General features: G+C 63.1%; 1 protein-coding gene across 2 annotated transcripts in view; it reads left to right on the forward strand.

Moving 5' to 3' along the window:
• Positions 1-27,919, forward strand: part of COL5A1 (collagen type V alpha 1 chain) — a 150,348-nt gene that overhangs the window by 48,436 nt on the left and 73,993 nt on the right. For both annotated transcript variants that reach the window (XM_086684456.1, XM_086684457.1), the window contains exons 5-13: positions 12,700-12,831; positions 13,649-13,786; positions 14,366-14,602; positions 15,164-15,322; positions 15,471-15,527; positions 19,377-19,418; positions 19,642-19,704; positions 26,895-26,969; positions 27,728-27,820. In XM_086684456.1, coding sequence (XP_086540582.1) covers positions 12,700-12,831; positions 13,649-13,786; positions 14,366-14,602; positions 15,164-15,322; positions 15,471-15,527; positions 19,377-19,418; positions 19,642-19,704; positions 26,895-26,969; positions 27,728-27,820 — 996 coding nt within the window. The remainder of the gene's footprint in view (positions 1-12,699; positions 12,832-13,648; positions 13,787-14,365; positions 14,603-15,163; positions 15,323-15,470; positions 15,528-19,376; positions 19,419-19,641; positions 19,705-26,894; positions 26,970-27,727; positions 27,821-27,919) is intronic.

Here is a 27,919-nt window from a genome sequence, read left to right on the forward strand (position 1 = left end):
CTGGCCACACCCTTACAGTCTCTGCTTCTATGTGTATACCCCTTCTCCTCTTCTCGTCTGTCTGCTCCTTTTAAGGACACTTACTGGATTCAGGGCCACCCTAATCCAGGATGGTCTCATCTCGAGAGCCTTAACCTTGTTACATCTGCCAAGTCCCTGTTTCCAAGTAAGACCCCGTTGGTTCTGGGGGTTAGGATTAACACTTGGAGCTGTCTTTTGGAGTCGCTATTTAACCCGTTACCCAGACCAGTACGGAAAGGGGTTCGCCCATCAATTCCCGTAGGACACGTGTGGGTAATGACAAGCTAGTCCCTGGGCGTGGTTTCACACTGAGGCTTTCTTGGGCCGTTGAGTCGGGTCTGGCCAAGGAGGCAGGATGCTAAGGTTTTCCCGGCTGGAGCGGGTGGTCGGGGGCAGTCCTGTGCGTGGCTCCTGGCTTGTCTGGGCGCCTGACTGGCCAATGAGGACAATGCGCAGGGAGTCTGGGGTACATTTCTGTGTCCAGTTCAGGTCCAGGAGGGGCTGGGCAGCTGGCAGGCGTGGGCCTGGATTCTTGCCTGGTGGCCAGCAGCCTGCAGGCTGGGGGCCCGTGACCAGCTGGGTGGCGGGTGGGGTGGCTGCCTAGCGGCGGCTGGCAGGAGCAAGGGGGCGGTGGGTCTCAGGCTGATGGCCACGCCAAGGGGCTCTTGTGTGGGATCGCGCGTCGAGGGGTCAGGGGTGTTCGGGGTGGGGACCGGGCTCTGGGGATGTGCCCCTGAAGCTGGCCTGGGTCATGCCGGCTGCGCTCATGGTCCCTGTCAAGCCAAGCAGCTGGGGCAAGTGCTTGGCTCTACCCGGGGGTGGGGGGTGGGGGGCGAACTAGGAGGGGTCAGAGAGACCCCGCGGGGTCGGACGGGTCTCGCTTCTGCCCACGCGTTGTGGGACCTGGCATTTGCTGCGGCCTGGCCGGAGAGGCCTTCACTTTGTTCCGTGGAAACCGTGAGCGCAGGACCCCGTCCGGGCCCAGGGGGCTGATGCAGTGTTGGGAGCCCGGCCTGTGGGATGACCTTCTGGTGTGTGGGTCCCTGGGGAGGGTCGGCACCAGGGTTCCAGGGAGCGAATGTCCCTTCGCGGTCGCCTGCGGTGCTGCCGCGGGTACGGGCTAGGTCACATCAGGGGAGGGGAGGCACATCGGTGGCTCTCCTGGAGGCGCAGGGCATCGCGGCCGATGCTTCTGGACGCAGGTAGCAGGGGGGCAGTGGCCCAGGAGGGCCCCCTTGCCCAAGCTGGGGAGCCGCCCGTGTGGGCAGCTGAAGGACAAGGGGGTCCCGCTGTGTGCGGGGGGGGATCTTTTTCTTGGCTGCCGCCAGCTGTCGGGGGGCGTGGGGAAGCTTCAGCCTCGCCCTGGCCCCCACGGACCCCGCGCACGGACTCGGGTGGGCCTGGGACCCCAGGGCGGAAGATGGAGCCGTGAGGCTCGTGAGTGGCGAAGGTAATGCCTGACGAAGCCCCCAGCGCCGGGCATCAGTCCACCTCCAGGGTGTTCTCCGAGGGCCCCGGATGCGGGCGCACGTGTGGCCGTGACTTGTCAGACTCCCCCGACCGCAGCAGTGGGTGGTGAGCTGCTTGTATCCGGACCGTGCATTTGGAAAAAGAGCCTCCGGTGCCGGAGGGTCCACGCGTGCGCTTGTGGGGTGCCCCCTTCCTGAGCGTGTGTCCCAGCCTTGGGGGGACCCCTGGGCTCTGAGAGCCGTGAGGAGTGTTTGTAGGAGGGCGGCGGTGGTTGGCCTCCGAGTCTGCGTCTCCGAGAACGTGGAAAGCCCGTCGCAGACACATTCCCTGCCCGTGTCACCCCGGACTCGTCTGGAAGCTCTCGGCTCCGGGAGGGACAGGCGCTGGGGGCCTCTGCATCGGAGGAGCCCAGGCACCAGGCCGAGCAAGTAGGCTTGTTCAGAAAACCCGAGGCCCCGAGATGGGGCAGGGGCTGTGCCTCCGAACGTGCTTCCTCTGTTCCGCTTGGAAAAGCAGATAATAGTGACGTCCCTCCCGGCGTTCACGAAGGTGCCTCCTGCCCTAGCTGCTGGTGGTCTTATCCTGATAATTGCCCTGACGATCCTTCGTAGCAGCCCAGGACACGTGTGGCGTTGGCTCCTCAGCATTCGCGGGGTACCTAGAGTCCAGAGAAGTAAAGCCACCTGCCCCAGGTCGCACAGTCGGGAAGTGCGGGGCCAGACTTTGGGCCCAAGTCCGGACCCTTTTCCTGGATCCGAAGGGCATCCTGATTCTCAGATGACATTGGGCCTCTGACGTCAGGCGTCCGTCCCTGTCCCTTAGGTCCTTTTAGACGGCACCGCTGCCTGCTAACTTCCCTCTGGCGGTGACCCTCCAGCCGGCCTTCGTGGCCCCAAGGCCCTGAGTGCCCCACTCAGAGTGACCCTCCTCCTTCCTGCCCCGGCCATCTCAGGCCCCGGATCTTCCCGGCCTCTCCAGGCGGCATCTGTGCAGCGACGGCCAACCCCACAGTCCGTGCCCTTAAGCACGCCCTTGAGCAAGGTCTGGGAGTGATCAGCCGGCAGCCGGGGGTGAGGGTGCATCGGGTGTGGAGTTTTCTCAAGTGCGGGAGCACCTGGCCCCTGAGCCCCCCTCCCGCCCCCCCGAACCTTCGCAGCAGGGATGTGCGTGCTCTGGGTGCAAGTGAGAACCTGACGGCTGTGGACGTGCCGAGGGACCCCGGTTAGGCCTGACTGCCACATATGACCCCAGGTGACTCTCTCGGTCGACAGCGTATGACTCAGAAAGGTCTTTGGGGCTGGGAGCATGCTCTGGAACCGAGGAAATGAAGTTCATTGGGGGTGAATGTTTCTGTATTTGGGTTCAAAACAGCCAGCTGCACCAGCACGGGGTGGAGGGGCGTGGTGGCGAGGCATTTCCTACGGAGGGCGCGGAGGGGTGCATGTGCGTGTCCATTAGGGGCCACGGTGTGATGTGCCACCTTAGTACATTCGGGACAGAGGGCGGGGTGGTCACGGGTGCGGGCCGTGCCCGGTGGAGGCTGAGGTAACGACCTGGGGTCTGAGCCTAGGGTTGGTGAGGCAGGGGAGGGAGAGAGCTGCTGCCCGAGGGTGGGGACTCTCCTCCGGGGCGTGGGGATGAGCTGGTGGGCGAGCAAGGACCCGAATAGGCTCTGGACCTCGTCTGCCCGGGCCCAGCTCTGAGGCCACTCCTTCCGGGGTGCGTTCCTTGAGCCCTCGGTGGTAGCCCATGACGACGTCACCTGGGCTGCCCCCCGAGGCAGCGTTAAAGCCTGAGGGTGGAGGCTGGAGACGCCCACCCCCTCATCTTTGGGTCCGTAAGCCTCAGGACGGGGGTGCCGGTTGAACAAGTGAGAACAGTGAGTGGTGGTGACGGCGGTGGCCCTCGTTCGCCTGTCCTGGCCTCACTGGGTTCCTGGCCCGCCGAGTGTCCCACACAGGCCATCACGCTTCGTCCCGAGCACGCTCCTGCCCGGTGGGGCTCACAGATGAACACGCGGAGGCCCGGAGGGATGAAGCGATCGTGCTTCAGGCCCCGCGGCCGGGGAGGGAAGGACCCAGCGCCCCGGCCACCGCGGCCAGCGCCCTGCACCACCCTGCCGCGGTGCCCGGGGTCCACGCTCCTTCTGTGCAGGTTGTTGCAGGGTGCCGTCCGCCGGGCTCGGAGATCCCCCACGCCCTGTGGTCGGCCCAGTGGCGGCGGGCTCACTGCTCCCAAGGGTCCGGAGTGGGGAGGACGGGACAGCCTCCCTCGTGGGCCGCCCAGGTGGCAAATGGCTGTGCTGGGGGCCAGATGCCCAGAGCGAGGTGTCCTGGGCCACACGGCTGGTGGGCGAGGGTGTGAGAGCCACACCCTACAGAGAGCGGTGGGATACGGAGGTCGTGGGCCGTCGTCCTGGCCCCTGCCTCTGGTTCTGCCGGCCTGTCGGTCTGGGGACGAGGTGTGCCCTCTCTGAGGTCACCAATCTGACCCTGTGGTCACTTCGGCCAGTTTCGGCGTCTGACGAGGCTGACACCTGACCCCCCCACCCCGGGCCACCGTGCCCTGGCCTGTCACGGAGACGTGTGTGTGTGCAGACGGGACCCTAGACACACTGGAGCAGTACCTGCTGGTGGCAGAGGTGACCATTGGATCGGGACCGGAGGTGGCCACGTAGCGGGGATGGTCACGGATGGGCCACGGGCCAGGCGGCACCTGGGGGGCAGCACAGGGAAATATTTCTTTAACACCTGCCCAGATAGTGTTAAACTCGCTCTCAGGTTCCACGGGTCCTCCGAAAATCATGGAAAAAATTATCTCGACCTCCTTTGGCTCGGGGCCTGCCTTTTCCGTCGTGTGAGTCACGGGTCAACAGTGTCGCACAGGGTTTTAAATGTGACTTGTTGGGGCCACAGGGGCTTGAACAGGGACATACGGTGGCCTTTCACGTGTGGTGCCTCCCGGGGCACCGAGGAAGCGGCTTGTGAGGAGGGCCTCCCAGGTTCCCCCGGCCCCTGTGCACGGGTCAGGGTGGTTGGAGTTGGCCAGGGTCCCCGGGGGAGGAGTGCTGGGCCAGGGTAGATGATCATGGCTGACGCCTGCACGCATGCCTGGTGCTCGCCGTGTGCGTGTGCCTGGTCCCAGTACGTGCTACCCCCCTCCTGTTCACAGAGGCCGGGGTGGCCCCGCTCTCCCGGGGCCCCCCAGGCCCAGCACCGCTTCCCCTGAGGCGAGCAGACCGTGGCTCGGCGCCTCGTGGGTCAGGATGGAAACCCCGGGGTGCCGGCCTCCCTCCCCCGTGCCTGGAGAGCCGCGCTGGGACCCCCGTGGCCGTCCCCGCGGCGGGTGGCCGCACCCCGTGGCCCGTGTGGGGCGGTGCCAGTCTGTGGCCAGAGCCCGTGGCCGGCAGCCGGGAGGTCGAAGCTTCCCTCCCGATTTGGCTCCAGGGACAGCCCGCTCGCCGAGCGTTTCGCAGGCAGTCTCGGGCAAGAAGCGTCCGCCTTCTCAAATTATCTGTGTGTCTCCGCTTCCGAACATGAAGGGCTCTGGCTGAAATTCGACTACGCGACCCGCGGGGAGAGCCGAGCGCGTGGCGGGGCCCCCGCGGGGCCTGTTTGGGTTGGACGAGGAGGGCCGTGGCTCAGGCGGTTTTGTTGACAGGAGGGGAAAGAAGCCGGCGCAGGACCGGAGGGAAACATTTAGCTGATTTAGCTGCACGGATGTGCCAGGCGGGGACGTACCCCCGTTTGGGCAGACTCCGGCTTCTGGCTCCGCGGCCCCCAAGGCCGCAAAGCTCTCCAACGAAAACTCTGCAGTTTCCTCAGCTCCTAAGCAGAAACGCAGCCCGGATAAGACCTCATTATCGCAAAAGCAGAACTGGCTCCCTCAGCAAAACGCTCCTGGCTCGGCCGCGGCCAAGGGCAACGGGCACCCTGCTGCGTCCCAGTGGCTGCCGCCGGCCAGTCCTCGCCAGGAAGCGGGGCCGCTGATTGTCGCCTCAGGGTCGAGGATGCGCAGCGGAGCCCAGCGGCCGTAGCGACCATCGGGCACCGCGGCCGGAGCTTCTCGGGGCTCGGCACGGCTTTGCTGACCTGGTGGGGGGGGGGGGGCAGAAGCGAGGCGTGTGAGAGCGGAAGACTGGTCCGCACCTGAGCAGGAGTGCAGGGCAGGGTGGGCACTTGTGGGCCGGGGGCCCAGATGGGGACTCGGGGGCAGCGGGTGGTCCTGAGGCCGGGGCAGAGCCACGGTTGTCGTACGAGCGGGACGTTCCACGTGAACTCCGCGGGGGCCGGGCTGCTCTCGGGTGGCAGCTACAGGACAGCGACTCCGGAGCCCCCGCTCTGCCCGTGCAAGAGGGACCCCGCCTCTCTGAGCCTCAGTGTGTGCATCTGCGAAACGGGGGGGAGACAGGAGACACAGGGCGAGCGCACCCACGTGAGCACAGAGGAGCCACGGTGAGGAAGCTGTCATGGGGAGGGGGTCAGGGTCACCAGAGCCCAGGGACCGGGTGGCTGTTGCTGAGGGAGGGGACCGGGGCTTGGGCCCCTTGGTAGGTCAGCTGCCTGGCTGGGGCTGGGCCACACGTGACCCCGTAGGGACCCAGTGAGGGTGGGGGGCATGTCACCCACTGTCAGGCCGTGAGTCCAGGGGCGTGTGCCTCATGCTCCCAGAGCGGGGCTGGGGGCGGCTGGAGGGGCTGCCCCCTCGCTGGGCCCCGCGGACCGAGCCGTCGGGCGGAATCGGGGCCGGGGGTTTACCCACTGTGCAGGACTTTGTGGGTTCCCCGGGGGCAAAGTCAGGCAAGGCTCCGTGGAGGGAGAGGGCTTCTCCCGGTCGGAGGGAGAGCCGGGGCCATGCTGGGCAGGACGGAGGGGGCAGTCCACACTGGGGTGGGACTGGGGGGCTGGGGGGAGGGGCACGGTGTGAAAAGGCGTCACGCAGGGTCACTCTGGGGGACGGGAAGCCAGGGACTGCAGGGGGAGAACGCAGTGCGGCATGGGAACGCTCCGTGGATTCCGGCCGCTGCTGTTGGGGAGGTGGCCGTGGCTCAACTGTGAGACCTTGGTGGAATGCCATGGGGCGAGGAGTAAGTACACATTGGGTCCTTCTTGGCTCTGGAAAATTCTCGGGTCGCACTGCCTCAGTTTCCCCATCTGTGAGTGGGGGTTGTGGGAAGGCTCAGGAGAGACACGGCCAGGGGGCCCCCAGCAGCAGCCAGGCACTCACAGACCTGGCGCTGTGGTCCCCAGAGTGGAAGGACTCCTGGCCTTGGGCCCCGGAGCCTTTCCCCCGCTGAGGTCCAGGGGACCCACCCCGCTGACCTCGCGCTCCTCGTCTGTAAAATGAGACGGTTTTACTACATTGGGAGTTTGGACCTTTTTGAAACAACCCCGTAAACCCTTTCTTAACAAACATCTGGGGGGGCAGCCTGGCGTGTCAGGCTTCTCCACGGAACCCCTTTGGAGAAGCCCAAGCTGGGCTGAGCTCCCAGGTCCCCGTCCTGAGGGGGTGCTGAGGGGCAGGGAGGCCGCGGGTGCAGGATGCACAGGGCTCCCAGGAGCGCCCGGCAAAGAGCAGGCACCGCGGCACACGTAGTCAGTGCCTTAGAGACAGGCCACGGCCGTCGGTTTTAGTTGAGCAACAGTATCGGTTATTGACGGGGAACACGGAGTCATTGGAATGTGAGTCTCTAGGCCTCAGAGGGAGCCCTGCAGCCTGGCAGGTGTCCTTTCCCCACTCGACCCTCCTGGGGCCAGCAGGAGAGCACCCCCGGGTGGCGGGTCCGGGCCGGGGCGTGAGCCCCGACCGTCAGCACTTTGGGAGGCTCCCTCTCCAGGCCCGGCGTCCACCCCCCTGCCCCTGCCGCCCCAGAGCTCCCGACATGTTCAAGGTGCCCGGTGGCCACAGGCAGTAATGTCCCCTCACTTTCTCCCAAGGGTCCCTAAGGACAGAAGCTCTCTGTTTCTGTCACCCCGACCAGAAGGTCACGCAGAGGTCACCTTCTGCACTTCACGTACACACGTGTGTCCATGCACACACACGCACACGCACATGCATGCACACACCCCCTCACACAACTCCAGATCTTACAAGTGAGCCATGAATCTTTGAGTTTGGGGGTTGCTAGGCTGACTCCGGGGAAGGGGGCGGCAGACTTCCAAGGTCAAGGCCAAGCTGGTTGAGGGTTCCTGGTCAGGGTTCCCCCACCTGAGAGGGCAGCTGGATGGGAAAGATCCTGGGGTGCCCTCCATGCTTCCGGAGGGTCAGGGAACCCACCGGCAGCTCTGACCTGTGGCCAGCCTCACAGAGCTGGTGGTCAGCTTCCAAAAGGCCCAGCCTGGCCCCCGAGGGGCTGAGGCTGTGGGCAGCTGGGGCCTCTGATCCAGGCCCCCCAGCATCTCCCACCAGCAGCTGCCGAGAAAGGCTTTGCCAGGAAAGGGGGGCACACGGAGTGAATCTCAGGGTTTCCCATCACAGCAGGTGTCGTGAAAATGCTCTCACAACCATCACAAAGTCGTGATCGTTTGCGTTACATCTGAAAGACACTATGGACCGGAGTAGGGCCAGTCAAGGGGCAGGCCGGCGCCCAGTCGTTGGGTGGTGGCTGCTGGGAGCTCCGGGTGGAGAAAGATTCTGAGGTTGTGTCTGGTCTCAGCAGGAGTAAGTTCACTGGGGGCCAGGATCTCCGCAAAGGGCACACGGGTATTGGCGCCCTCCCCACCTGAGAAACAAACCGTCACGTGTGCAGGGAAGAGGTCACAGCGGGTTGGAAGGAGCTCTGGATGAGGACCCGGGCCCAGACCTGACCCAGCTCCTGTGAGGCTCAGAGTGTGAACCTTGACACCCGTGCCTCAGTGTCCCCTTCTCACAGTGGGGCAGGGGATTGGTGGATTCCTGCCCTTTGAGACGTGCACCCACAGCACAGAGGGGCACCTTTTTTGGTGTGGAAACCCACTCGGGGGGTTGTGGGCAAACTGGTTTTAACCAAGTGTAGGTGTCTGCGGAGGAGGGCGGGCCCTGGGAACGAAGGGGCCTTCGTGCTTGCAGGGACCCTACGGCGGGGCCCTCTGCTACAATGTGGGGAGTGGGCGAGGCAGGTAGGGAACCGGGGCTGGCCGAGGGCCAGGTTGGCACCAACCGTGTGCTCGGATTCCAGAGCCCCGGGTGAGTCCCTAGGAAGCACCTGGCCCCTGCGTCTGTGCGTGGGTATTCGTGCCCTAGCCTTTAGCCTTGCTCCCTGCCTGGTGTCGGGGGGCTGCATGGACCCCCGTGCGGGGCCTGTGAAGCCTGGTTCTGGGCTGGGCGCCCTGGGGTGCAGGGACACGGATGTGCCGGATGTGGCCATGGCCCGAGGACTTGGGCTTCCTGGGGGGGGCAGGCCCTTTACCAGACAGCTGTTATACCCGTGTGCCACTGTGCACGCAAGGGGTGCACCGATGCCAGCTGCCCCAGCCACCCCCAGAGCCCCCCGAGCCCCCTCTTCCTTACAGAGATTGCATTTGGAGAACATACATTCAGATGTCAAGCTGCCAGTTGAAGGAAGAAAATGTTTTATTTGAATTGGATGAAAGTCGAACTCAAAGTCCTGTTGCTTAATAAAAGTGTGTGGTTTTGATTCACTGTTCCTGTCACGTGGTTCTCGTCTGTTGGAGAGTTTACAGTGTGGGCCAGGAGCCTCTGACATCCAAAAGGAGAGGGAGAGGCAGAGAGGGACGAAGAGGAGGGAGAGGGAGGGAGAAGGAGCAGGTGGGCAGCTCTGTGAAAGGGGGGACAACTGAACTTGGGGAGGGGAGCCCTCTGCACGGAGACAGGTCAGCTTGGGGGAGTTCTGAGCTCCATGCTGGTCCTTAGGTTTTTCAGACTGAAGCGGGGGGGTGGGGGGTGGGGATCACATATTTGGACCCATGTCTCAGGCATCAGGTAGGATGGGCCTCTTCCGGACTCTAGGACTGTCACCCAGTTCTGCCACTGAGTCATTCCCCCCATGCCCCGTATCTGGGCCAGTTTTCCCACAGAGCCTTCTGGGAGCCAGGGAGGACGTTTAGTGACTTTGAGCGGCACACCCTGCCAGCCTCCCACTGTCCAGCATAGTCCAGGATCCAGCACAGAGGAGGGGTTCACACACCTTTATCAACTGAAGGTCAAGGAGGGCGTGGCTTCCTTGCTTGGGCCCACTGTTTTGACATGTGCCGAATGAGCACCACCTCCTTTGGGTCAAGCTCACGGGTACGTGTTCTGTTGCTTCACTCATGGCTCTGTCTTCAGGAGCAGAACATGCCTTTAGTTGGACCATGGGAGAGTGTGGGGGGGGGGCGGGTACAGGAACAGGGCTAGTCTCAGGTCTTTAGAAAGGGACAGTGGGACGTAAGAGGCATCAATGACGACCAGATGAATACGCGGTCTGGGTGTGCATGTGATCTTACCCATGGGCGTAAGGCAAGTGCAAAGTGTTAGGTAGAGTGTGGACACTGCCAGGCAGTGGTTCTGGGCCACGGCTTCATCCCTGTGTGTGATGCAGGGAGGGGCTGGCACTTAGTAGGTTCTCAATAGTTGCTATTAATGGATGATGGATGGATGGATGATAGATGATGGATGGAGGGCAGATGGATGGTGGGTGGTGGGTGGGTGATGGATGGATATACAGTTGATGAATGATTGATGGATTGGGATAGTGTGTCGATAGATAGATGTGCATGTGGCAGGATGGGCTCTGGGCCAGGGAGCTCAACACCTGGCACAGCCCCTAATTATCCTTTCTTGGGCACCGTCTCTAATGACGTAGTTCCAACGTTCGGCATGCTTGCCCATGCTCCTTTTCTTCCTTTTGAGCCCAGGCAGGTCGTATAAGTGATTGATATTGCACAGGCTGCATTGAGCTGGCCCCACCTCACCTGCTGTGTGACTGTGGATGCCAGACAGGTGACCTCAGGGCTTTGGGTTTCTCAGCTTCAGATGGGAATTAATAGAACATCATTCATAGGGTTCTTGTGGGCACAAAAGGAGTGAGAGCATGCAGTTTCTTTGCCTTGTATCTGACCTATAGTAAACATTACCTGGACGTTAGCCATTGATAAAATCATCATGACATCAGTTTATATCCATCTGGTTGGGACCCAAGGATCTTCTGCCAGGAGGACATCAAATGTTTGATAACATTCATGAGACCTGTGGTTCTTGTTCCCTTGTGTTTGTCTGCTGTTGATACATCTTGATGAGATCAGCATAAAATAGAACTGCATGCTTTTCCTAGCTCACATGGTGGGACTCTTGGCTGCCATGGCAGTGAGCCAGAATGCCAAACGGTGGTTGGCAGTGTGGGCTTATCCAGGTGGTAGCATGGGTCTGTTCTTCATTCCCTTCCATAGCTGAATAATATCCCAGTGTATGGACAGGCCACAATTTGTTTATCCATTCATGCGCTGATGGACCTTTGGGTGGTTCCCACCTCTTGGACATTGTGAATAATGCTGCTGTGAGCATGGGTGTCTGGGGACCTATTTGAATACCTATTGTGATACTTTATGGGTGAATTGTTTACATGCCTTGCCTTAGTTCCTAGGATTGGAATCTCTGGGTCATAGGTTATTTTCCTCTTTAAAAATACTCCCCCACCATAAGGGTAACAGGGAAGGAGGCAGTGTATCCTCAAGCCCTCACTATTTAGAGTGGAAGTTACAGCTTGCATTTATCACCCACAGTTCACAAAAGCTCTGAGAACATGGCTGGTACCTGGCAGGTGCCCAACAGGTGTCTGATAAATGGAAGTGGGTGGGTGGCTGGACGCATGGGTTAGATGGGTGAATGGGTGGGTGGGTACAAGGGTGCAAGGATGAGTGGGTAGATGGATGGATGGGTGGGTGGGTGGATGGATGGAATGAGTGGGTGGATGGGTAGATGGATGGATGGGTGGGCGGAAGGGTAGATGGATGGATGGGTGGGTGGGTGGATGGGTGGATGGGTGGGTGAGTGGGTGGATGGGTGGATGGATAGATGGATGGATGGATAGATGGGTGGGTGGGTGGGTGGATGGATGAGTGGGTGGATGGATAGATGTGTAGATGGGTGGATGGACAGATGGGTGGATGGTTGGATGAGTGGGTAGATGGGTGGATGGATAGATGGATGGATGGATAGATGGGTGGGTGGGTGGGTGGATGGATGAGTGGGTGGATGGATAGATGTGTAGATGGGTGGATGGACAGATGGGTGGATGGTTGGATGAGTGGGTAGATGGGTGGATGGATAGATGGATGGATGGATGGGTGGGTGGGTGGGTGGATGGATGGGTGGGTGGGTGGGTGGGTGGATGGATGGATGGATGGATGGATGGTTGGATGAGTGGGTAGATGTGTAGAGGGAAGATGGGTGGATGGATAGATGGGTGGGTGGATGGGTAGATGAGTAGATGGATGGGTGGGTGGGTGGGTGGATGGATGGATGGATGGATGGATAGATGGATAGATGGGTGGGTGGATGGGTGGATGGGTGGATGGGTGGATGGGTGGATGGTTGGATGGATGGGTGGGTGGGTGTGGGTGGATGGATGGATGAGTGGGTGGATGGGTAGATGGATGGATGGATGGATAGATAGATGGGTGGGTGGGTGGATGGAAGGGTGGCTGGCTGTCTGGCTGGCTGGATAGATGGGTGGATGGATGGATGGATGGGTGGGTGGGTGTGGGTGGATGGATGGATGAGTGGGTGGATGGGTAGATGGATGGATGGATGGATAGATGGGTGGATGGATAGGTGGGTGGGTGGATGGATGGATGGATGAGTGGGTAGATGGGTAGAGGGAAGATGGGTGGATGGATGGATGGATGGGTAGATGGATGGATGGGTGGGTGGGTGGATTGATGGATGGATGGGGGGGTGGATGGGTGGGTGGATGGATGGATGGATGGATGGATGGATGGATGGATGGATGGAAGAATGAGTGGGTGGATGGGTAGATGGATGGATGGATGGATAGATGGGTGGATGGGTGGGTGGGTGGATGGATTAGATCCATGGTTGGATGGGCTGGCCATCCTAGCTTGGGTGGTGATTCGAGGCGGCACCTCCCTGAAAGGAAGGCTGGTCCTGAGGACAAGCTCCTCCCAAGATTTGTCTGGGCTGCTCACCACCTCAGGGCATCAGGCTGGCCTCCCGTATCCCCATGTGAGTTCCCGGTGCTCCACTTATTCAAGGGCTTTTGTCCTTTTCCAGGGTGACATCCAGCAGCTGCTCTTTGTCTCGGACCATCGGGCGGCTTACGATCACTGTGAGCACTACAGCCCAGACTGTGACACCGCGGTCCCCGACACCCCCCAGTCACAGGATCCCAACCCGGATGAATATGTGAGTTGGCCCCGTTGGTTCATGGCAGGGCTGTAGGCAGGCCCTTTGGCGGGGGGCCGGGCAGGCAGGCCGGCAGGGCTGGAGGGACACGAAAGCCGGGGGACCAGTATTCAAAATAAACCCACTGGGCGAGAGTCAGAGGCTCGCGGTCTGTGGAATTCTGTTCACCCACCCGCCCCGCGTCGGCAGCACCTTGCTTAAGCCCGCTTGGCGTTCTCCCCACCTTTTATGAGTGGAGATCCTCCCACCTCCTGGTCACGGGTGACTCACGTCTTCTGTCATGTTCAACCTGCTCTCATTAGTCCTCTGCCCTCCTTCTGTGGCGACCAGTCAGAAGAGGAAGGGTGTCCCTCGTGAGGCCGAGGTCCCATTGCCCAGGCAGGCATTTGAGGCCTTCTGGCCGGACTCCTGCCCCAGTTTTGAGGGTGACACCTTCCCTGTTGCTATGGTTTGGGGCCTCAGCAGAGGGTGAGGGATCCTGAGTGACAGCAGTGTTGTCACGAGATGCCACGGTCTGGCCGGCTGTCCGGGCCCTTGGTCCTAAAGTGTCAGCACGTCTGTGCCTTTTAGGACTCGACTTTCTTTGAAGGGGACCTGGGGCCCCCGTGTCCTCCCTTGTGCTTCTCGCGGGGCTGACTCTGCTGTCCAAGGAGCTGGAGGGTGCAGAAGCTGGTTCGGGGCCGCAGGCGGGTTCGCACCCGGAGTGGGGCACGACTGTCCGGTGCCCACCGCGCCTGGCTGGACCTGGATGGCGAGGAGAGCAGCGTGGCTCCTCGTGGGGTGCCGCCTTCCTCACACGGCCCCAATTTGCTCTCAGTACCCAGAAGGAGAGGGGGAAGGCGGCGCGTACTACTACGAGTACCCCTACTACGAGGACACAGAGGACCCGGGCAAGGAGCCCGCCCCCACCACCAGGCCCGTGGAAGCTGCTAGAGAGACCACAGAGATTGCCGAGGTCTGGGCGCTGCAGGCCATGGGGCCCTGGGGGGGCGGGAGGGCACCGTGGCCGCCGGGAGGTGGCGGGTGGACGCTCGGCGGGGGACCAGTGACCGGGTGACTGAGTGACCTTCTGTGCATCGTGCTGCCGGGGAGGCTGGGCAGAGGGCTTTCCACCACGGCGTGTGGACAGCAGACAGAGGTGTGAAGGGGCACGTTGCTTTGAGTGTGGCGTCTTCCTTTTAAAGCCGGAGATACAGGGGCACCTGGATGGCCAGTGGGGTGGGCATCTGACTCTTGGTCTCGGTTCAGGTTACGATCTCGGGGCTTCGTGGGCTCAAGCCCCGCGTTGGGCTCCGTGCTGGCAGCATGGAGCCTGCTTGGGATCCTCTCTCTCCCTCTCTCTCTCTCTCTCTGCCCCTCCCCTGCTGTCCGTCTCTCTCTCTCTCTCTCAAAATAAATACACTTAAAAAAAACCCCGTTTAAACCTGGAGATACAGTTCACCCTTCTCAAGTGCAGCACCAGGGGTTTTAGGCCACGGACGGCGCTCCCCTGGGCCCCCGCCTCCCTGACTCCCGCTCCGTTCCCCGCTCTCAGGAGCAGACCGCAGCCCCCACAGCAGCCCCCTCAGTGCCCGACACCAGCGAGGGGGCCGGGAAGGAGGACGACCCCGGCCTCGGGGTCTACGACTACATGCCCAGCGAGGACTACTACACGCCCGCCCCGTACGAGGACCTGAACTACGAGGGCTTCGAGAATCCCGACCTGCCCCCCGATCACGGCGCAGGGGCCGAGGTTCCCACCAGCACGACCAGCACGGCCAACGCCTCCAATGTAATTGCTTCCCTTGCAAGCGGGCCTGGTGCGGGGGGCGGGGGGGCTGGATGAGGGCCCGGGGCTCCCTCTTCCCTCCGCTTCTGACCTCGGGGGTCCCGGACTGGCTCCCTGCTCCCCGGCCCCCGGGTTAGGGGCCCCTGACTTGCTGAGCCTGTGACACCGTCGTCTATTTTTTATCTGCAGATGGGCGGAGTGAGCCCCGTCTGCCTGGTATCTTGGGGTTCCCGTGGGGACGGATGGGGATGTGCGTGTTTGCAGCGTCCCTGTCTGGGTTCTGAGGGGTCCAAACCCCCCCGTCCGTGGGATGGGGTGGGAGGCATGTTACCCCCAGACCGCAAGGCCCTGGGGCGGAGCCCCCGACACCACCCGCCTCCCCACGGCGTGCCGATCCCGGTGCGGCCTTAGCTTGCCATGGGGTGCTGTGGGGCTTGGGGTGACGTTTCCCTGTGGTGGGAGGGGAGGATGTGTGACTTGCCTGCCCCAGCACGTTCGACCGGGCTCCTGGGAGGCCCCCGTCCCTGCCGTCCTCCGGTGACCCCCGCTTCCCCTCCCTCCCAGCCTGCTCCGCCTCCGGAAGATGACTTGGAAGGCGAGTTTACGGAAGAAACCATCAGGAACCTGGACGAGACCTACTACGACCCCTACTACGACCCCACGGTGTCCCCGTCGGAGATAGGGCCGGGCATGCCCGCCAACCAGGACACCATCTACGAAGGGGTGAGGGCTGCGGGGCTGAGGGGCTCCTTCCCGCCCGCAGCTTTGGGGCTGGGGCCGGCCGGCCGTGAGCCATTGGGATCCCATGAGGTCAGGCCTTCCTTTCCCTTCTCTGCCTCATTCTCTGCCCCCCTGTGTTCTGTGAACCCAGATCGAAGGACCCCGAGGAGAGAAGGGCCAGAAGGGAGAGCCTGCCATCATCGAACCAGTAAGGACGCTTTCTTGCCCCCTCTCTGAAGTCGGTGGGGGTGGTGGGTCGTGTGGATCATGCAGGACACGGCCCGACCCACGGACGGGGCCCCTCGTGGACGCCTCATGTACTTGGGGCAGAGGCTGGAGGAAAGGGCCTCAGGCGGGGGAATGTTCTAGACCTTGACCGAGGAGCCTGGGATTCCAGCTGGCGAGACCTCTGCGCTGAGCACGTGCGGTCTGAGCGCCTCACTCCATGCCGGCCTCCAGCACCTTGAGGAAAGGGACTCAGAACCCGTGGGGAGGAGGGAAGCCGCTGGAGGGGTCAGGGGATTGGCGGGGCCCCTCGGGCCGGGCCGGGCAGTGCAGGGGTTCAGCCGCGGACTCTGCCGCTCCAAGGCCGGCACTGCCACCACCTGGGGTCGGCTTGCGGGAACTGGTGAAGCCGCGTGCAGGGACTTTGATGAACTTTGCTCTACCAGGCTGGGGTCACGGGCAAGTACAGGGCTGTGATGGAATGAGGGGCTCGGGGGGGGGGGTCCCGGGGGCGCAGCGGCCGCTCCCTGCTGCCGGGTCCTCTGCCGGGGGCACCAGGGGCCCCCCGGTGATCTGAGAGCTGCCGAGCTCAGGCCCTGACCCCTGGGCGGACGGGCCGCCACGTGGTCAGCCTGCTGGGGTGGGCCCTGCGGCCGCGTGTGGTGGCCACGGCGGTGTGGGCCGGGCAGTGGCCGTGGACACGACAACGGGGAGGGGCTGGCCGAGGTCCACCCTGCCACGTCGTCCGTGTGCCGGAGGGGAAGGCCGACGTCCTGCGCCGAGGCTGGTCACAAGGGGGAGCTGGGCTAAGGCTCCTGCCACCGGAACGTGGTTCCCGGTGGCTGGGCCTGGGACGGGACATCGGGGCTCCCAGGGCCTCACGACCTCGGATTCCTGGGACGGGGAGTTTTGTGGCCTCTCTCCTCTGGTGCTTTTAGAACCTCAACCACTGGTCTCCCCCAGAGGGACCCGAAGCCCCATGGCTAGGGCAGGCGGGACGTGGCCCGTCTCTGGGGTGGAGCCCCCAGCGGGCGATTTGGGCAGAGCCCTCCGGCTTGGCGCCCTGCCCGGCCTGCGGAAGCAGCTGGATGATGGCAAAGGCCGTCCCCCGGGGCTGTGTGTCTTCCCTCCGGGCCTGCCCCGGGGATGGGGCCTGTCCGTCCCACTGGGTCCTGGCCACCGGACGCACATGCTTTTCTCAGGCTGAGAACACCCTCTTCCGCTACCCCCTGCGGGTCCAAGGAGGGCTTATCTGGGGGTGGGGGGTGGCGGTGCAGGGGAAGGTGCGGAGGTGCTGAGGGGGTGCCAGTGCCAGGCGGCCTCCTGCTCAGCAACACGAAAGATCCCGACACCAGGCCCAGGGGAAAGGTGGGCTGGGGGGGAACGCAGTGCCATGGGTGGCCTGGGTGGGGGCTCCCCGAGAGGACAGCGGGTTTGCCGCGGTCACTATGGGCCGCCCCGGCCAGAGGTGAGCCAGCAGCGTCGCTGAGCTGATCTCACTGACTGCACATGTGCCCAGACAGTCTGGTCCCCGAGCGCATCCGCTCTTGACTTGGGGTGCCTTTTGTGGGGTCCGCATGGCCTCGGAGGCAGGCAGGCTGTCCTGCCTGGGAAGAACGTGGGGCCCCAGGGCAGGTAGGTGCCTGGCCTCCGGGGAGGCCTGGGGAGAGGCCAGGCTGGTACCTTCTGGGTGAGCTTCCTGTCTGCTCGCAGCTGCCAGATGGGTCGCCTGGAGGTGCGCTGCTGGGGGGCGGGGGGTGCGGAGGAGGGGCTGACAGAGGAGAGATGGTCCCACACAGACAGCGTGTCTACACAAAGTGAGGGAAACCGAGGCATCTGGGCACAGTTAGGGAAGGGCTCCCTCCTCTGGCCCCAGCGCTGTGTCCTTCCCAGTCCCCAGTCTGTTCCACGTGTCCACAGGGCCCTCGCCGGTCCCCCAGGGACACTGTGTAAACAGTCGCAGTTTCTCAACCCAGAGATGCTCTCAAAGTCTTAGCTCTGTAAACAGATGGCCGAATCCTGGGAGCCGGCCGACGTGGGTCTCACAGCTGACCGCTGACCGCAGAGGGCGGGGTGGCCCCTGTTTCCGCTCTCCCCGCCCTGCCCCAGCGCCCTGCCTCTGGGGAGGTGGACTCATGTCACAGGGGCTCTTGGTACCAGCTCCCTGGCTCCCTCCAAGCCAGGGACACGGCCGCCATTTCCCCTCGGATCCACACGTTCCGGCGGGGTCAGGGGCCCCTTGAAAGGCAGAAATCCTGTCAGCTCAGGGGACTCAGGTTTATCTGCTCCTGGCTGTCCTGGGCCTCCAGGGACCAGTCCCCAGACTCCGTGTCCTGTGTTGCCCGGTGGACATCCCTCGGAGGCTCTGTTCTGTGCTGTGTAAGGGGGGGACGCCCCCGCACTCAGAGTTGTCCTGAGCTGGGCAGACGCTGAGCCCGTCACTCGCGGGGACTCTCCCCGCCGAATTCTGAGACTGGCGCCTGCACCCTGGTGGGGCGCGGACCCGGCTAGGGCCCCGCGGGAAGGCCACTGCTCTCCCCCGTCCATGAAGCCTTCCTCGGTCCCTGGTGGGCAGTCTGGGCTCCCTGTGCTGGGCCCCTTCGCCCCGGCCTCCGGCATCCTTCCCCGCCCAGGCTCCCGTGAGATCTGTGGCCAGCAGCACCCCAGCTCCCCGAGAACAATGGCCGGCGTGTCTGGGAAGACGGCTGTGGGCCCCGGGCCCCGCCGCGGCCAGAGGTCTCTCGCTTGACCCCAGCCTGGTTTCTGAGCCTTCTCAGCTGCCTTTGTCAGAGGAGGAAATTCGAAAGCTATTTGGATGAACTGCCTGTGTGTATCTCAAGCACAAATAGTCCTCTGAGCGCACATCTGTGTAAACACGTGTTGGCAGTGACCGGGGAGCCCCGGCGGGGAGGCTGGGGGGTCGGAGGACCTCGCCTGCACGGGTCTGCGAGCCTTGGCGGGGCGTGCCCCGTCCTCCCCCTGGGAGACCCCCACCCCCCAGGTCTCTCAAGGCCGCTGGTCACCGTGGAAGCAGAGTCCGGGCACAGAGGCACACGCCACCCCCGGGGGTGGGGAAGCAGTCCATGCTCTCTTTGGTCTGGGGGAGCAGGGGCACAAGGTCTGCCCCGGGGGGCCAGGGACATCCGGCTCCCTGACCCTTGTCCCGGCAGTCTCAAGAATCACCGGGGGGGGGGGGGGGGGGGTGTGGCTGTGTCGCCGGCCCCGAGTGTGGCTGAAGCCTGCTGGTCCCGGGACCCCCAGATACTATGCCTGCTGTGTTCTCAGCGAGTGAGGCCCCGCAGGGGGCAGGAGACCCCTTCCCTCCTACAAGGCTGTGCACTGCCTCGGAGCCCCCTGGAGTGGGAAGAGACACAGAGGGAGTTGGGGCTGCCCGGCCCGGGCATTGACAGCTCTCCCTCATCCTGCGGGAGGAAGGTCCTGCCCTGGGAAGGGGCTGGAAGCGGATGCCCAGGAGTGGGGGGCATGACCTGGGCCAGGGAGCTCAGTCTTCTGACCCCTTCTGCTACGCATCGGGCCTCTCTGGGGCCCAGGCTGATGGGAGCGGGGGGCAGGAGGCCTTGTCCCCACTTGGCCATAAAGGCCGTCAGGCAGGGGGCCTAGTGGCAGGGTGAGGGGCTTGGGAAGAAGGAGGCCGCGGGTCCCACGGTCTTGGCCACGGCCCCTCCTTGCTCTGGGCCCCTGGTGGGCATGCACTCCAAGGCCCAGGTCTGTGACCCTCACAGGGTCACCCTGCCGGGCGTCCGGACCCGTGCTGCGATCTCAGGAGAGACGGGGTCCTGGGGTCTCAGACGCTGTCTCCTGTCTTTTCCAGGGCATGCTTATGGAGGGGCCGCCGGGCCCCGAAGGCCCCGCGGTGAGTGTTGTGTTTAATTTCCCGGGCCTGTGGGAGGTGCTTGGGGGTGCGGGGTCAGTGACGCCCCTTGAAGGTCCTGGATGGGAAAGAGGGGGCACCCATCTCTGCAGACCCCCCGGGGCCCAGCGCTGCCCTGGCCCACCCCCACCCTCCCCTGAAGCAAGGCGGGAATGGGGTGTTGCCCTGCTACTGTATCTGAATTCTGTCCTGATTTTAATTCCAGGGTCTCCCAGGACCTCCGGGAACGATGGGACCCACTGGCCAAGTGGGTGATCCTGGAGAAAGGGTAAGGGGTGACTCCGCTCCTTGGGACCACACGCTCTGTGGGCTTGTCCGTGTGCCTTTCCGTTCCGTGGCTGGCCTTGTCCTCACATGTGCACGGGTATATCGGCTTTCTTCTCCAAACTGCCCCTGGCCCCCTCACCCCTCCCGCCACCCCCTCATTGCGTCCGTCTTCGGAAATTTAGGGAGCTCGAGTGCTGCCCAGCCCCGAGCCTGGGGCAGATGGCACCTGCAAGGGCAAGAGTCTGCCAGGCCTGAGTCCCGCTGAGGCTGCTGTGACCAGCTCACAGAGGGCCCTGTGGCCTGCGATGTCAGGCTGTCCACGTGTTGTCCACGTCACTTGGGATTGGGACCTACATCCGTCCTTCCTTAGTATGTGAGCTTCTTAGGCCTTGATTTCCCTGCACTCTGTCTTCCTTGTTGGAAATCAAGCTACTGAATAGGAGGGCTTGCCCTGGGTCAAAGGGACTCGTTCCGGGGTCTCCCTCGGTCAAAGGAACATGTCCCAGGATCCTCCCCAGTCACAGGGACCCGTCCAGGAGTCCCCCCTCCCCCGCCCCCGGTCCAAGGGACATGTCCCTCCCCCCTGCTCTCCCCCCTCCTCCGTCAAAGGGATGCATCCTGAGGTCCCCAGAGCAAAGGGATGTGTCCCCAGGTCGCTGCCCTTGAGGTGAAGGCTGAGCCACAATTTCTTTCTGACACCTAGTGGAGTTTTGGGGTACTGCAGCCATGGGGTTCTTGCCCCGCTTGTCTCCTTTCTTCTTTCTGGTCCCGTGAATATCGACATGGGCACAGATAGTTATCGGGTGGCCAGGTTGTGGACGGGAGAAACCAGGAGCGTGTGTGTGTCCTGATGGATGGCTGTCCCCAGGGCCCGGCACACCGCCCAGAGAGTGTGGACCTGACGCGCAGGGAGGGCGCGTGGACGGGGCCCGGTGGCCGCGTCTGGTCGTGTGGAGGGACGGCTAGGGTCTGCTTCCGAGGCCACGCGGCAGGAAGTCCTTGGGGGTCTGGCGGTCAGGCTCTGGAGCGGTGCTGGGCACGTGGTGGGGGTGCCCGCCGACAGAGCAGGTGAGCCCTGACCAAGGGGGTTGGGGTTAGCCGCGTTCTGTGCGGCGGGGGGGCCTCTGGGGACAGATCGCATGGGCAGCAAACAAGGTGGCCTGCCACGCTGGCAGCTGGTGGCCTTCCCACGCCTCCCGGCCTCGCCGCGTGCGGCCCCTCCTCTCTGCCACACGGCACGACTCCAGACACGGGGCCACTGCTCTGCCCTGGCCGCGGGACCAGACCATAGGGTTCTGCTGTCCCTCCCCCAGCTCGCTCTGGGGGCCCTTTCCCCAAAGATCTGTATGACCAAGTGCCCCCACGGGGGCCGTCATGAGACGGACCCACAAGCGTGCCTGAGCCCAGAGGTCAGTGAGGGGGGACCACACGGCGTGGCAGGTGCTGTCGTCTCCGTTAGATGCAGGACGGGACGCTATCCACTGGGTGCATGGGTACTGATGGACCTTGGTCAGCCTCGGTGTTGCTACGAGTCTCCGTCCCTCCACCCGCCACCTGCCCATCACCCAGTTCCACGCGCTGTCTGGCACTGAGGACTCCTCCCCACTTGGCCCCTGCCTTTGGGCTGAACCGGCTCGGTGCCAGGGGTGGGTGGTCTCGTTGGTGACTGGTGCTCCGTACCTGACCCAGCGGCTCTGTTAGAGGAGCCAAGGCCGCTGCCAGTGGGATGTCGTTGGTTTAAGCAACTGGTGTCTCTAAATTCAAGCCAGGATCCAGGAGCACGGGGCCTGGGGATGGGGTCGGCAGAGGGACCTGCTCCTCTGAAGCGATGCTGTCCTTGGAGTCAGAGAGAAATCTGCAGCCCACTCGGCCTCCCCAGTTCCTTTCCAAGTGGGGAGGGGGAGCCGATTCCAGGAGCCGAGGGCTGCCCACCCTCTGGGCCCTGCGTGAGCCGTCATTGTCTAAGGAGTTGTCCCTGCTCAAAGCTCAGCATCCTCTCTGTGCCCACGTCTCCCGGATACGCAGCTGATCAGCTGGCAAAGAACACTGGATGCAGAGTCGGGATCCTACCCTGCCACCTGCCAGCAGGGAGACCTCAGAATCCCTGTGTAGAATGCAAAAATTTCCCTCCATCCTCTTATGTTTGGTGATGGGGGCCTATAAATTAAACGGACGAAAAGAGGGCATCGATAGGAGAACAGGCACACGCTTTTATTACTGTTTTAAGTTTTACATGTACAGGGACCTGAGGGCTTCTGTACCATTTCAACCAAGGGCGATAAATTATGGGAAAGTGACTAGGAAACATACAGGGAAACGAATGGAAGGTAAGGGTCGTTTTAGTAAGATCTGCTTGTGCAGCCTTTTCTCAGTGCCTGTGCTCAGTCTCCCGGTCTCCAGTGATCAGGAGCGTCCTCATCCTGGTACAGATGGCGGTGGTGGGTAATTCGTGCCATCTGTCCAGGGGGAAACTTACGCGCTCCTTTAAGGCAGGTGAGGGGAGGGCAGAGAACTGTTGCTGATTCTCGGTTACCGTCAGCTCGATATCGTCCTCAGAGCAAAGTGGCGCTTTTGGGGTGGCACGTTCCGATCCCCTATCTGCTTGGCCCCATTTGCTTGTCTGGACGTGACAGGTTTTCACTGGGTGATCTGGAAGGATCCGCCCCTCCCTCCCACTCCAGTTCCACCGTCCTGGGATTCTGTAGCCTTTCCTGTTACTGATTATTGATTACTTCCTATCTGGCCTGGACTAGTTGAGCCTGTCTTCCTAACTGGGTGGCTGTCAGCTCCTCCGAGCTGCTGTTGGGCTTGGGCGGTGTCAGAGGTGAGAAGGGCCCTGAGCCATCACCCCGTCCAGCGCCCCTTAGTGACAGACGGCCGGGCCCAGGTGGGCCGAGGGAAAGCTTGTGAAAGCCACGAGGCGGAGGCAAGGCAGGGGTGGGCTTGATCCGGGCCAGCTGTCCCGGTCCCTACTTCATGCTCAGGCTCAGAGGGAGACGAGGGACAAGAGAGCCGGGTGTCCTGAGGGCCCTGTGGATCCCACACGGGGCTGAGCACTCCCAGGGAGCCCGGATCCCACGTGCAGGTTTCCTCTCAGGACCCTTCATGTCCAGAACGGAGGCCCTTTCCCACGGAGGCACCTCCCTCCCTGCAGAATCGGATGCACTCAGTGCCCCCGGCAGGGTCACCCCCCCCACCCCCGCCCTTCCTTATCTTTCAAGGGTCGGGCTTTCCTGTGGGATTTTGCTTGGATGTGTTTTCTGTGCCTTACAAGGTTCGTAAGCCCTGCCCTAAGGAACAGCGGTCGGTACCGCCTCCCCCACGAGAGAGTGTGCATCACGGGTGCCGTGTGGGGTCCCCAGTACCACCCTGGGGACTGCACCCCACTGTGCCACCGCTCTCCCCCCGGGTGGGCAGGATTTACGCCCAGCGCCGGGGGAATGGACCCAGGCTGGGTCCCTGGCACCTGACAGGCAGGTTCCGTTGCAGATTGTGTGAGGCTGTGTGACTGAGTGAGGCTGGCAGGGCAGGTCTGTTCTCTCCCGCCTCCTGGGCGGCCATGCGGATTTGTTCTCTCCCAGTGCTCCTAAGCGTCTTCCATGGGGCCACCACTCAACCCACCACACCTGGTTATTCGCAAATTCCCCACGGCCGGTGTCTCTGCGCGTGGACACAGGACGCGGTCACAGACGGGCGTGGGCCTCCCTCGCCGCTCCCTCCCCAGAGGGCACTGAGCGCATCCGATTCTGCAGGGAGGGAGGTGCTCCCGTGGGAAAGGGCCTCCGTTCTGGACGTGAAGGTGTCCCATAAGCTGCAGGGCCGTGAGCCCCGGTGGCACAGCCCTGCCCTGGGCGTGGCGGGCCATTGTCCTGCTGTGGCTTGAACATTCCCCCTCTGTGAGACGTGGCTAATCCCTTGAGCCCCCCGGAGGCCAGAAGGACCCACTTTCACATCAGGGAGCATGCTGGGACGCTCCTTCTGAGAGGGGGCAGGCTGGAATTAGAAACAGTCCTGGGCACATCTCAGTGCCTCTGTCCAGCCTCTGCCAGCCTCCCGGGGCTCGGAAAGCCTCCACGGGCAGAGCTCGGGCGTTCCTCCCCGTGCCCGCTCCCGCTCCGGGTGGCGGGCTTGGCTGGGGCAGGTGGGGTCAGTGGGGTGAGGGAGAAATGTGCCAGCTTCACTCGAGGCTGTGGCCCCAGCTGTGGGCACAGCTCCCGACCCCAGTTTTCAGATGTGCCACGGGAAGGGGCCGTCTGGAGCCACTCCCGAGCTCCTGTTGCCCAGGCGCTGGCCTAAAAAGGAGGAAGGTAGGGCATACTTAACTGAGAATCTAGAGAATTCACGCCACGGTCCTCTCCTTTTCTAGGTCTAAGAGCCAAGCAAAAAATATCTCAGCGTAAAGACTTCTCTGGCCCTCGGGGCCCCCTCTCCCCGACACCCTGCTGCCCTTTTCAGGAAAAAGGGCTCGGGCTGCCGCGTGCTGTTTGCACCCACGCCGCAGCCTGGAGGCGGGCCCTGGGCGGCTCATCTGGCCCTGAGCGGAGGGCTCACGGGCCCAGCTTCTGGTCTGGGTCTGCGGCCGCGGCTGACGGCGGCTTTGCCAAGGATCTGAGTGCCCTTGGCCTTTATCTCTGAGCAAACGCAGGGCCAGCAACGGCCTCCGGAAACCCCGTGAAACAGCAGCGACTTCTTAACACGGAGGTGGCCACCTCGTGTCTACGTGTAGGTGTGACTGGAGCCCTGCCATGTCACCGCTTGGCAACCCTCTCCTCTGAGCCAGTTAGGGCACTGATTTGGGGGCCAGCTGATCAAGTGACACAGGAAAGGTGACTTGCTTATTTCACTTCTAATCCGGCGGCTGGAGCCACGCAGGGTCCCTGCGACCTCCCCGCCTGCTTGCCGGAGCGTCCCTCGATGTCCCACGTGGGCTGTGGAACCGAGTGAGCCACACTGGGGGCCCGGGGTCAGTGTCCTGAGAAATGGGAAGATGCCTCTGATGTAGCCCCGCCTTCCAGCTCAGGGGACAAGGTTGCAGACCTGGGCACCGGGCAAAGGTTCGCGGACAGTTTTTCAAGCAGTCGTGGGTTACTTGCTCTGCAAGACTCACGTTTTAAAGCTTTGGGCGGATTCGTGAGGGCGGGGCATCACTTTTCCCTCCAAAGCCCCTCTTTCCCCCAGTTCCCGGGTCGTTCTCTGCCCGTTCCTTGGCATCGTCCTGGTTGCAGTCGAGAGGGTGAGGGCTTTCCCACCAAGGTTGCAGTCCCAGCACCGTGGCTCAGGAAGAGCAGGGGTGGGGGGCATGGCAGGAGGGTCTCTGGAGGTGGAGAGTGGACGAGGGGCCGCCCCCAGTGGGCCCCCAGCCTCCGGTGCTACACAGACCCACGCACACCACGGAGACACCACGTGGCTGGCGTCTTGTGCCGGGGAGGCACGGACCCTAAGTTTTAAATTGGGGTTTGATTTGGGACCGACTCCAAGGCGGAGGGCTCAGCAGCAAACGATGTCGGCACCGAGTTTCCAAGCAGAAACCCCAGGTGGCCAAACCCGTTCCAGATTTTCCTCTTTTAAACGTGCTTTTTCTTTTTTTAAGCAAGGGTTTTTTTTTTCCCCGAGATGCAGGCAAGGGCAGCGTGGCTGTGTCCATCAGCAGTAGAAGAAAGCGTAGCCCTTTGGCCCCGCGGTTTGCTTGCGGGACTTCCTAAAAAGCCGCCCGCGGGTCCACGGCCACAGCACGTGTCACGGCGGAGGTTGGAAATGGCCAAACGCGCACCAGTAGAGGGCGGGTGGATCCACGATGGGCTCATCATGCGTGGGAAACTCCACGGCCGTTACACAGAGTGAGGCCAAGCTCGTCAACGGGCCGCCGTGTGCCGTGGAGAGAAGGCACACGGCAGGACGGTGTCTCAGGACAGAGAAGCGTCTCCCGAGCGTAGACCCGTAGTCACGTGTCCCATCGCCAGCCACCGTGCGTGCGGCCCGCTGCCCCGCACAGGCAGTTTAGCCCTGGAGACTTCTGCGGGGGGGACAGGGGCTTTCACTTTCCATCTCGTGCAACTCCGTGGTCCACGACATCTCCCGAGGACGGGGACCACTTCTGTGGTCAAAGCAACCACGGAAGAAGAGAGGAGCCGGTGTTAGTTCGGGCGCGGACGGTTCCCAGAGAGCCAACGTCCCCCGTCTTCTGGGCCGGGACCGGGGGAACTGATCTCCATTCCCTGCCTGGAGCATCGCGCTCCGGTGGTGGTGGTGACCTTGCCGGAGCGAGGCTGTCCTTGGTGCCGAATGCGGGACCCGACGCCCATCGGTTATGCCGGGTGTGGCCGGTGGGAGTCCCTTTCCACTGGGAGGAGGGAGTCACGCCTCCATCTGTCTGCAAAGCAAACCTCCTCTGCCTCAGGCTGGGTGGGGATCTGCCAGGATTCGTGAAGAGGCTGGCTGATAATACGTTTTTTTTTTTTAATAAACTGTGTCGTCCGTTTCACATTGGTAGCGTTCTGGAGCGGCCAGGGTCAGTCTAGAGAATCTGTAGGGGGGTGTCTGTCTGCGGCCTGCTTTGGGGACCAGATTAATAGGACGCGTGGGGGCCACCGTGTCATCTGGACACACGGGCTCTTGAGATTGCTCGAGAGGGGTCTGTGTCCCACGGACGTCCCCCCGTTCACTGGGGTCCCTTGTGTCTGTCCAAGCAAGGGGAAGCGGTCACCCCGACCGCCTTCTGAGCGACCACACGCAGCGTCGTGGGGGCCGGGTCACTGGCAGGCGGAGGAAATGGGGGAAACGGGCCTGGGTCTCCTGAGCTGCCCGCCAGTCGGTGTGCAGGCCCGGAGGGGGCGCTCCTGGCTGCTGGGGGCCCTGGCTCGGCCGACTGCCCGCCTCCTGGGGTGGCCCCTCTGCCACCTGCACTTGGGTCTCCCACCTCTCCCTGCACATCTCTGTGGATCCGGCTCAGAACCTCTTCCCTCCTCTTTCTCTCCCCCTGAAGCCTTTCCTCGTCCTCAGCCCACATCTCTCAGGCCCTTCTTTCCTCTGTGCTTGGATTCTGGAACATTCCGCACCATGGGAGTCTTGCTGGTCCTGTGTTTGCCTTGTGGGTTTCCTCGTGGGCTGCGGCTCCGCCCTCCTTCTCTGGACACAGCCCTGCCCCGTCCCTGTTGCATCCTGACCCAGCTGTCTTGGGCCCTCTGTCCACAGGGTCCCCCTGGACGCCCAGGCCTTCCAGGGGCTGATGGGCTGCCCGGCCCTCCTGGAACCATGCTCATGTTGCCTGTGAGTATCATGTGTGGGGGTGGGTGGTGGGGTGCACGGCAGGGTGTGTGGGTGGCAGCGTGGGTGGGTTTGGGGCTCAGAATTCGGTGGAGAGGGGGCCCCAGGCTCTGTGTTTGAGGGGGACCATCCCCTGGCCACAGGCCACTCCAATGTGGGACAACTGTCTCATAGAAATAGGCTCTCCTGGGGTGTTTCCAGGGTCCCGAGTGGCCCACCTCAGGTGCAGGGACACTGGCTCTGAAAGCCTGCTCCTCTTGTCAGACTCCCACCGTCCCCGCGGGGACCCCTGAGCGGGCATGCTGCCAGCTGGTCCCTCCTTGATCTTGTGGGAGCCCAGGCCCGGGCCCGCTGGCCCAGAGGTCAGTCTTCTGGCTGGCGACCCGGTGCTACCCAGGAGGCCAGGTGCAGCTGAGGGTACCCTGTGTGCAGCCAGGAGCTAGGGCTCCTCAGCACAGGCATTTGCACCGGGCCCTTGGCTTTTTCTTGCAATAAATAGGGGCTGTGGGGTCTCAGAGTGAGATGCCGTGGAAGTCAGAAAGGTCTTTCCAGACTCGGGGCGGGTCTTCCGGTGGCCCTAGGGCTGAAGCCGGCAGGTGGGGCCGGGGCAGCGTGTCCAGGGAGGGGGCTCGGGCCAGACAGTGTCCAACCAGAGGCCTCCCCACCCCCGCCAGGCTCCGCTGTCACCCGGGAGGCCCCGGGGTCCAGCGTGGGCACCCACACCGGTGCACCCTCGGTGACCCCCTGTCTTACACCTGCAGTTCCGCTTTGGAGGGGGCGGTGACGCTGGCTCCAAGGGTCCCATGGTGTCGGCTCAGGAGTCCCAGGCTCAGGCCATCCTGCAGCAGGCCCGGGTAAGTGATGCGTGGTACCTGGAGGGGACAGGACACGGCTGGGAGAGGGGCGCGCCTCCTGGGGGATCAGGACACTGTGTGAGTGTGCACTCGCCAGTG

Source organism: Puma concolor, chromosome D4 (genome assembly GCF_028749965.1).
Source record: "Puma concolor isolate L17-30 chromosome D4, mPumCon1.1.hap2, whole genome shotgun sequence".
Taxonomy (NCBI): domain Eukaryota; kingdom Metazoa; phylum Chordata; class Mammalia; order Carnivora; family Felidae; genus Puma; species Puma concolor.